General features: G+C 47.0%; 1 protein-coding gene across 1 annotated transcript in view; it reads left to right on the top strand.

Moving 5' to 3' along the window:
- Positions 1-5,034: 5,034 nt before the first annotated feature.
- Positions 5,035-9,676, top strand: part of pyroxd2 (pyridine nucleotide-disulphide oxidoreductase domain 2) — a 38,302-nt gene continuing 33,660 nt past the window's right edge. Inside the window, exons 1-2 of the mRNA XM_078565106.1 lie at positions 5,035-5,203; positions 9,157-9,176. Of these exons, the coding sequence (XP_078421232.1) occupies positions 5,086-5,203; positions 9,157-9,176 (138 nt within the window). The 5' untranslated portion in view covers positions 5,035-5,085. The remainder of the gene's footprint in view (positions 5,204-9,156; positions 9,177-9,676) is intronic.

Here is a 9,676-nt window from a genome sequence, read left to right as displayed (position 1 = left end):
TGGCGGAGGATGATCCTTTGAATGGGGAGGCTGGTGGGGTGATAAGTGAGGACAAGGAGGACCCTATCATGTTTCTGGGAGGGAGGAGAAGGTGTGAGGGCGGATGCGCGGGAGAAGGGCCGGACACGGTTGAGGGCCCTGTCAACGACCGTGGATGGAAAACCTCGGGTAAGGAAGAAGGAGGACATGTCAGAGGAACTGATTTTGGAGGTAGCATCATCAGAACAGATCCGACTAGGCACTTTACAGCCTTCCGGACTGAATATTGAATTCAATAACTTTAGATCTTAAACTCCCTCCCCCATCCCCACCCCCCTTTCCGTTTCTTCCCCCTCCCTTTTGTTTTTTCCAATAATTTATATAGATTTTTCTTTTCCCACCTATTTCCATTATTTTTAAATCTATAACTGTAATACCCTGTCAGTCTTTCCACCCCACCCCCACTAGAGCTGTACCTTGAATGTCCTGCCATCCATTCTTAATTAGCACATTTTCTTAGATAATATCACCACCTTCAACACCTCTTTGTCCTTTTGTCTGTGACATCTTTTGATTATCTGCTCCTATCACTGCTTGCTTGTCCCTACAACTACCCCGCCCCCCAACTTCTCTCTCCCCACCCCTCACCCGCCCCCCCCCCCACCACCTTAAACCAGCTTATATTTCACCCCTCTCCTAACTTTACTCAGTTCTGCTGAAGTGCTGAAGGGTCATGAGGACTCGAAACGTCAACTCTTTTCTTCTCAGCCGATGCTGCCAGACCTACTGAGTTTTTCCAGGTAATTCTGTTTTTGCATTTAAAAGGAAATTCGATATACCCAAAGCAAAAAAGAACCCACAAGAGAACGAATTGCAGGATGGTTCTTTCTTGTTCATCCTTCAAAGGGTTTTTGACTGATCCACATCTGCAACCAGTTCGAACTGGCCTTGGGAGCCAAGGTAAATCATGGGAAGAGCGAGGCCATGTTCTTTGGGAACTGGGCTGACCGATCCTTTGTTCCCTTCACCATCAGGGCTGATGGCCTGAAGGTGCTGGGGATATGGTTCAGAGGGACTGGGGCATGCGTTAGAAACTGGAAGGAGCGAGTGTCTATGGTGCAAAGAAAACTCGGCATGTGGGAGCAACACTCCCTCTCCATTGCGGGTAAGAGCCTGGTCATCAGGTGTGAGGCACTCTCACTGTTGCTGTACCTGGCCCATTCCACACTCCTGCGCGATGGCGATCATCTTTTGCTTTATCTGGAGGTCGAAAATGGATTGTGTCCGCAGGGATGCGATGTACAAGCTTCTAGATAAGGGGGGAAAAAACGTGCCCAACATCGCCCTCATACTGATGGCCACCTTTGTGTGCAGCTGCATCAAGCTGTGCGTAGACCCTCGGTTTGCAAACACCAAGTGTCACTACGTGCTGAGGTTCTACTTGTCCCCAGTGTTGCGAAGGATGGGTCTGACCACGCTGCCGCAGAACGCTCCAAGTAGTTGGACCGTGCCATACCACCTGTCCCTCATGGAAAAATTTATGCAGAGACGCACCTTTGGCCACAAGTCTATCAGGCAGTGGTCGGCACGTAATGTCCTAGAGGCCCTGCAGGAAAAGGAGAGGGTGGATCCTGTGGGATGGTTCCCCGAGCAGACTGTCAAAGTTATTTGGCAGAATGCCTCATCGCCAGAAAAATTTTCCAACAAGCACCAAGATGTAGTTTGGCTGAGAAAGGCTCTCCCCGTCAGATCCTTCCAATATGCCAGGAGTCTCACCCCCTCTTCACGTTGCCCTCGAGGAGGCTATGGTGGGGATGAGACCATTGTTCACCTCCTTGTGGATTGTGCCTTTGCAAAGAAGGTCTGGAGAGAGATGCGGTGGTTTCTGTTGATGTTCATCCCGAGCAGTTCTGTGACACATCACTCTGTGCTCTACGGGCTGTTCCCAGGGACACACACCGAGACAAACATCAACTGCAGCTGGAGGATCATCAACTCGGTGAAAGACGCTCTTTGGTCTGCCTGAAACTTGTTGGTCTTCCAGCGCAAAGAGTTGTCCCTGACTGAGTGTTGCAGACTGGCCCATTCCAAGGTCCAGGACTACGTGCTGAGGGACGCACTAAAGCTTGGGGCAGCCGCCGCAAAGGCGCAATGGGGAAAGGTCGCTGTCTAAGACCTTTCTGTCATAGTGCACCGAGGGACTGGGAACTGTTTAGAGCCCTTCGGGCTGTACAGCTCACAATAAATGTATGCATTGAATACTAGTTGTATTATAATTGTATTGAAGCACCTCAGAGTGCAACATGATGTATGTTGATAACTCCAATACCATTGTCTGATTGTCTGTAATGACCATATTGAAATGATTGTAATATTCATTGATTGTATTGAAGCACCTCGTGATCCATCTGTAAAAGTTGAATCTGATTGCACTTTTTGTGATGGCGATTTAGAAATGTTTTGTAATGTTCTTCCAGATATTTTATGAATAAAGTATATTTTTCCAAAAAAAAATCCTTCAAAGGGTTTTTTGTCGAGGTTCATCCCGAGCAGTTCTGTGACACAGGACTCTGTGCTCTACGGGCTGTTCCCAGGGACACACACCGAGACAAACATCAACTGCAGCTGGAGGATCATCAACTCGGTGAAAGACGCTCTTTGGTCTGCCCGAAACTTGTTGATTTTCCAGTGCAAAGAGTTGTCCTTGACTGAGTGTTGCAGACTGGCACATTCCAAAGTCCAGGACTACGTCCTGAGGGACGCACTAAAGCTTGGGGCAGCCACCGCAAAGGCGCAATGGGGAAAGGTTGCTGTCTGAGACCTTTCTGTCACAGTGCACCGAGGGGCTGGAAATTGTATAGACCCCTCGGGCTGTATGACTCACAAAGAATGTATGTAGTGAATACTAAATGTATCATAATTGAAGCACCTCAGAGTGCAACATGATCTATGTCGATAATTTGAATACCGTTGCACTGCCTGACTGTCTATAACGACCATGTTGAAATATCTGTAATGTTCATTGATTGTATTGAAGTACCTCATGATCTATGCAGGAAAATTGAATCTGATTGCACTTTTTGTGAAGGCCATTTTGAAATGTTTTGTAATGTTCTTTCAGATATTTTATGAATAAAGGACATTTTTCCAAAAAAAAAATCCTTCAAAGATCATCATCAGGGGCGTTTGGTAGGGTTCTGGTGGGTATGTAGCTGACTGCTAAGGCCAATCTGTTTCCAGAAGGTTCTGCTATAAATCAGACAGGATTCTGCAGATGATTGTGTTTGGACAAGTTGCTGGCTTGGGATTTCCTCTCTTTGTGTTTTCTCTCTGCCTCTGATACACGTTTGCTTTCGAAGGAGGTGGCACCATTTTTTATTTGGTTGCGCCAGGTGCAGCGATGCTGGGGCAATCTTCTCCCAGGACTTGAAGTTGTTATCAAAACTCCTAAGTGAAGACTTCAGAGTGTCCATGTAGCGCTTCCTTTGACCGCTGTGAGACCATACCCCAAACTCAAGATCTCCATAGAAGATTCACTTTGGTAAGCAAGTGTCAGGGTTACAGCACAGGAGGAGGCCACTTGGCCCATCGTGTCTGTGCCAGTTCTCTTAAAGAGCAATTTAGCTAGCCCCACTCCCCAGCCTTTTCCTCTCTAGCCCTGCAATTTTTCCCCCTTCAGGTGCTTATCAGGCAGTGCATCCCAGTTTGTAACCACACTGCTTAAAAAAAGATTTTACTCATATCGCCTTTGGTTCTTTTGCTAATCACCTTAAATCTGTGCGTTGTGGATCTCGACTATGCCACCAATGGGAACTGTTTCCCTCTATCTACTCTGTTGAGACCCCCTGTGATTTCAGTGGGATTTAATTTAGTTCTAATTGGATTGCTCCACCAAAGAGCCAGCAACAGTGCAATGGGCTGAATGGCATCCTTCTGTGTTGTAATTTGTCAATGGCAGCAGGGGTGAGGCAATTCAATTATGTGGAGAGGCGAGAGAAGCTGGGGTTGTTTTCCTCGGAGAAGAGAAGGCTGAGGGGAGATTTGCTAGAAGTGTCCAAAGTTATGTAGGATTCTGATAAGAGTAAATAGGGAGCAACTGTTTGCATTGGAAGGAGGGCTGATAACCAGAGGACACAGATAATTTAAGATAATTGGCAAAAAAACAAAAGCCAGTAAGGAGATAGGGAGAAATGATTTAACTCAGCAAGTTTTTCTGACCTGGGATGCACTGTATGAAAAGGTGGTGGAAGCAGATTCAGTAGTAACTTTCAAAATGGAATTGGTTATGTATTAAAAAGAAATTATTTGCAGGGCTATTGGAAAGAGCAGGGGGTGGAGTGGGACTAATTGGTAAGTCTTTCAAAGAGCTGGCAACTGGGCCAAGTAATTTCCTTATGTGCTGCTTGATTCTATCTACTGCTGTAATACGCAGTCTAATATCCAGAGTAAGGTACAAAGAAATGCTTGATGGTGACAAAGAGCTGAAATTATTTTTAAAGCTGCAGCAACCAACTTATATTTGTATAGCACCTTTTAAACATACTAAAATATCCCAAGCTCACAGAATTGACATGGAGCCACATAAGGAGATAATAGGCCAGTTGACCTAAAGTTTGATCTTAAAGAAGTAGGTTTTAAAGAACATCTTAAAGGAGGAAAGACAGCTGTAGATGTTTATGAAGGCAATTCTTTGAGCCCAGACAATTTGTCCAGAATTTGAGGTGCTCAGTCGTTGTCAGAAGGTTGTTGGGCTGGAGGGGATTAAAGGAGGGGGCCAGACTATGGGGGGTATGTGAAATGGGACTTGGTGTAGTTTTCCCAGCATTTTCTGTCTGTATTTCATGAGTTTATCTTTCTCTCTTTCACATAAGACTGGTGAAATTGTCGTGCTGAGTTCCTGTCCAGAGACAGGAGGTGAGAGCCTGTGTCAATCCTCTCCGCGCTTCGGGGCTTTGACCCAATAACAAGAAGAAGAATTCAGCAGGAAGGGGGTGTCGCTTAGTTCTGGCCGGCCCCTGGGCGGTCCTGGCACTGTTTCACCGCCCGTTGGATTCTGGTTGCGGTGAAACTTAATGTTCGCTGTTGTGGGAAGAGTTTGGTTTTGTTATGGCGATCACCTCAGCCCGGGGCAGGCTTTGCCAAGTCCTTCAGGGTCCCGTCGGCAGGAGCTGGAGCTCAGGGACGGCTCTCCGACCACAGTATGAGGCGGTGGTTATAGGGGGAGGTAAACCTGCAGACACTGGGAAACCACTGTCCAACTTCCAGCTGGAGGGGCGCGAGTGGGGGTCTCTCCCCCCCAAAACCGAGTTTATTTAACTTAAAGTAAATGGGTTTTAAGCAGCGATAACAATGCTGCAGATTTGTCTTCACATTGAGAGAACAGAGTTAGGCCAATACCAGAGTTTGTCTGATTTTCTTCAATAATGTATCTAACATATTCTCATCGATATTCATCTTACTTTGCAAATTACTCTGATTCATGCAATTGGTTTTTATTTCATTGAACATTGAATATCCTCGCAATCCATCTTAACCATTGCATTTGTGGGGAGATTGGACCGTCCCCTTACCCATCTTTAATCCCCGCCCCATTCCTCGCCCCGCCCCCCGTCCCTTACTCACCCCGCCCACTTCCCCACCCCCCCACCCACTTCCTCACCCCGCCCACTTCCCCACCCTGCCCCTTCCTCACCCCGCCCCCTTCCTCACCCCACCCCCCGCCCCCTTCCTCACCCCGCCCCAACCCCCGCCCACTTTCCTGCCCCGACCCCCCCCCCACCCCCCCACCGGCTTCTTCCCCGCCCCCGCCCCCTTCCCCACCCTGCAATGCAGCAGGCCAAGGACGGACATGAGAGCAGGGTGGAGTGTTGAAATGGCAAGCGACAGGGAGGTCTGGGTCATGCTTGCGGACAGACCGAAGGTGTTCTGCAAAGCGGTCACCCAGTCTGCGTTTGGTCGCTCCAATGTAGAGGAAACCGCATTGGGAGCAGCGGATGCAGTAGACTAAATTGAGGGAAGTGCAAGTGAAATGCTGCTTCACTTGAAAGGAGTGTTTAGGCCCTTGGACGGTGAGGAGAGGGGAAGTAAAGGGGCAGGTGTTGCAACTTCTGGGTTGCATGGGAAGGTGCCGTGGGAGGAGGTTGAGGTGTAGGGGGTGATGGAGGATGTTCCGGACGGAACAATCCCTGCGGAATGCCGCCGGGAGGTGGGGGGGGGGGGCGGGGTGAAGGGAAGATGTATTTGGTGGGTGGCATCATGCTGGAGTTGGCGGAAATGGCGGAGGATGATCCTTTGAATGCGGAGGCTGGTGGGGTGATAAGTGAGGACAAGGGGGACCCTATCATATTTCTGGGAGGGAGAGGAAGCTGTGAGGCGGATGTGCGGGAGATGGGCTGGACACGGTTGAGGGCCCTGTCAACCACCGTGAGTGGAAAACCTCGGTTAAGGAAGAAAGAAGACATGTCAGAGGAACTGTTTTTGAAGGTAGCATCATCAGAACAGATGCGACGGAGGCGAAGGAACTGAGAGAATGGGATGGAGTCCTTACAGGAAGCGGGGTGTGAGGAGCTGTAGTCGAGGTAGCTATGGGAGTCGGTAGGCTTGTAATGAATATTGGTGGACAGTCTATCACCAGAAATTGAGACAGAGAGGTCAAGGAAGGGAAGGGAAGTGTCAGAGATGGACCATGTGAAAATGATGGAGGGGTGGAGATTGGAAGCAAAATTAATAAATTTTTCCAGGTCCCGACGAGAGCATGAAGCAGCACCGAAGCAATCATCGATGTATCGGAGAAAGAGTTGTGGGAGGGGGTTTTCCCACTTATTTCCATTACGTTTAAATGTATTTCCATCCATTGTTTTATCTCTACCTTTTAGCCTATTTCGATCCCTTCCCCCCACCCCACCCCCACTAGGGCTATCTGTACCTTGCTTGTCCTGCTTTCTACCCTTAATTAGCACATTCCTTAGATAATATCACCACCTTCAACACCTCTTTGTCCTTTTGTCTATGACATCATTTTATCACTGGCCCTCTATCCAGCTCTACCTGTCCCCCCCCCTTCCCCCTTAAACCAGCTTATATATCACTCTTTTCTATTTTTCTTTAGTTCTGTTGAAGAGTCATATGGACTTGAAACGTTAACTGTGTTCCTCTCTGCAGATGCTGCCAATACTTCTCAGTATGTATTGTTAAAAGTTTTGTTTCCTGGATCGGCTGTTAAAGATTTCATGGGAATAGCTATTTGGTAGAACAGAATTTGAGTATTGCTGAAAAAAGAGACATGCTTTTCATCTTACATTCATCAGGACAGAGAATACCAATTGTAAATTGTAAAGGGAACAACAGTTTATATGGCATGAGAAAAGAGTGCTGATTGGTTGGCAAGTGGACTCTAATTTTAGAGGTGTTGCTAAGGAGAATGCACCAGCCAAGCTTTTGTTTATATTCATACCAGACACTGGTCAAGACATTGCCATGGGGAGTGAACCAGGGAACGGCTGGTCACAGAATCACACAGTGCAGAAGAGGCCCTTCAGCCCATCGAGTCTGCACCGACATGTGAGAAACACCTGACCTACCTACCTAATCCCATTTACCAACACTTGGCCAATAGCCTTGAATGTTATGATGTGCCAAGTGTTTCCCCAGGCTTTGGGTTAGTTGAAAGATGCAATGCATGGGCATGCTCCTTGTGCCTGCAAAGGACAGGATTCTGTGTGTGAATATATGTGGATTCTAGCATGTATAAGTGAGCCACATTGCGAACCTGACTGATAATCTTAAATTGGTGGCCAGTGTAATTCTTAGCACACTCAGGATTGTTTAGCAAGTGCTGTCCAATTGTGGAATTGCATCTAATGTTGGACACTATATTTTGAGTTTTGCAAGCAAGGGCTGGCTGGGTACGGTCAGTACTTTGCCTGTTGCGAGCAGCCAAAGGGACGTGCTGTATGATATGATCCGTCAGTCAGTGGGACATGCGGCCTACATACCTGGCATCACACTGGCACTAAAATTCATATACCACACACTCATTTGTGCGATAGGCAGAACGCCTTTTTGGATCGACGACAGCATCCTGTTAGTGGAGAATACTACTCATGTTACTACTGCATGTTAGCAGCGTGAAGTGGCTAGCTTCATCCATTGCTCAAACTTTTGACACGCCTTTCCCTTCCAGGGTAATCTGAGGTAGACTGGGCAGTTTTCAGGATCAAAAGTGGTTGCCTTAGGCCCATTAATGAGTTTGTGTGATATGTAGCGAGAAATGATCTGATCAGGATAGCTATTATCCCGCAGAGTCCACTTGCCAAACTCTCTTCTTGTGTAGTATAAATTGTGTCCCCTTTACAATTGGCATTCTTGCGAATCTATCCTGATGAGTGCAAGACGAAAACCTTCGACAGCATGTCTATTTTTTCAGCAATACTCATCTTCATGGGAACTTTAAGTAAGGGCAAGCATTTTCCCAATGTCTGGTAAACATTTACCCTTCAACCAGCACTATCAAAAAACAGATCAACCAGTTGTTCATCCCAGTGCTGTTTGTGGGATGTTGCAGGTGCAAAATGGCTGCCCCTTTTCGTCTGTGCGGCAGCATCACTAGACTCATGAATAGTTTTTTTGCATGTGAAACCTTTTGAGATGTGAGAAGTTGATGTACTGAAAAGCAGCAGATTCAAGGGATTGGCTTGGGGTGTCAATTCTAAACTGATCTCCATGGCCTCGCCCCTCCCTATCTCTGTGACCTCCCCCAGTCCTCCTAATGTTCTGTGGTGCTCCAACTTTGTCACCTTGCAGTTCCCCCACTTCCTTCTCCCTGCCTTTGGCAGCTGTACCTTCAAGTGTCTAGCACTAAGCTCTGGAATTCACTCCCCAAATCTCTCTACCTCTTCCCCATCCATTAGATCCTGCTTAGAACCTACCTCTTTGACCAAGCTTTTGGGGACTTGTCCTAATGCCTCTTTCTTTGGTTTGGTGTCAATTTTCTGTCCGGTTATGTTCCTGTGAAGCACCCAGGAATGTTTTACCATGATAAAGGCACTATATAAATGTAAGTTGTTGTTAGTTAATGACATATGAAGTGCTAAAACAGATTATTTGGCTTATACGATGTATAACATTATCTTGTATCTAAACAATAAGAAAATGAACATTCTTTTCTTTATCTTTCAGGCCATAATGGACTGATAGCTGTATGTACAATCTTTTTGTCTTTTCTTCTGGTTACATTTTATTGGGTGTTACACTGAGTTACACGTCTTGCTTGCTATTTGAGAAATTTTCAGATCTTTGGCCTTGGCCAGACAAGCACAGCCCAGTCTGAAAGCTGCTACCTCACCATGCTATAAGCTTTGACCAAATGGGGAAAAGCCTTGGCCAAAACCTCCAGTATGAAGGCTCCATGTGGCAACATCTCTGGACAGGCAGAAGGAGCAAGACTGGTCTCCTGATTCCTGATGGTCATTTCCAGGCGTTGGAAAAACAGTGGACAGTCTTTGGCAGACTCGGTCTCAGCCAGAGAGAGAGAGAGACTGGGCACGGGGAGGCATCTGAGGGCAAATAAGGACAATTTATACTCGCAAAAAACAGATTAGCAGGATAGAATCAAAGTGGCTGTCAAATAATGGAAGAAAGTGGAATTTCCAAGATAATTTAAGATGAGCCAGGCCATTCGACCCCTCTTCGTTCATTC

The sequence above is a fragment of the Cetorhinus maximus genome, chromosome 20 (assembly GCF_964194155.1).
Source record: "Cetorhinus maximus chromosome 20, sCetMax3.hap1.1, whole genome shotgun sequence".
Lineage (NCBI taxonomy): Eukaryota > Metazoa > Chordata > Chondrichthyes > Lamniformes > Cetorhinidae > Cetorhinus > Cetorhinus maximus.
The sequence above is the reverse complement of the archived record's forward strand: the minus strand, read 5'-3'. Positions and strand labels throughout refer to the sequence as shown.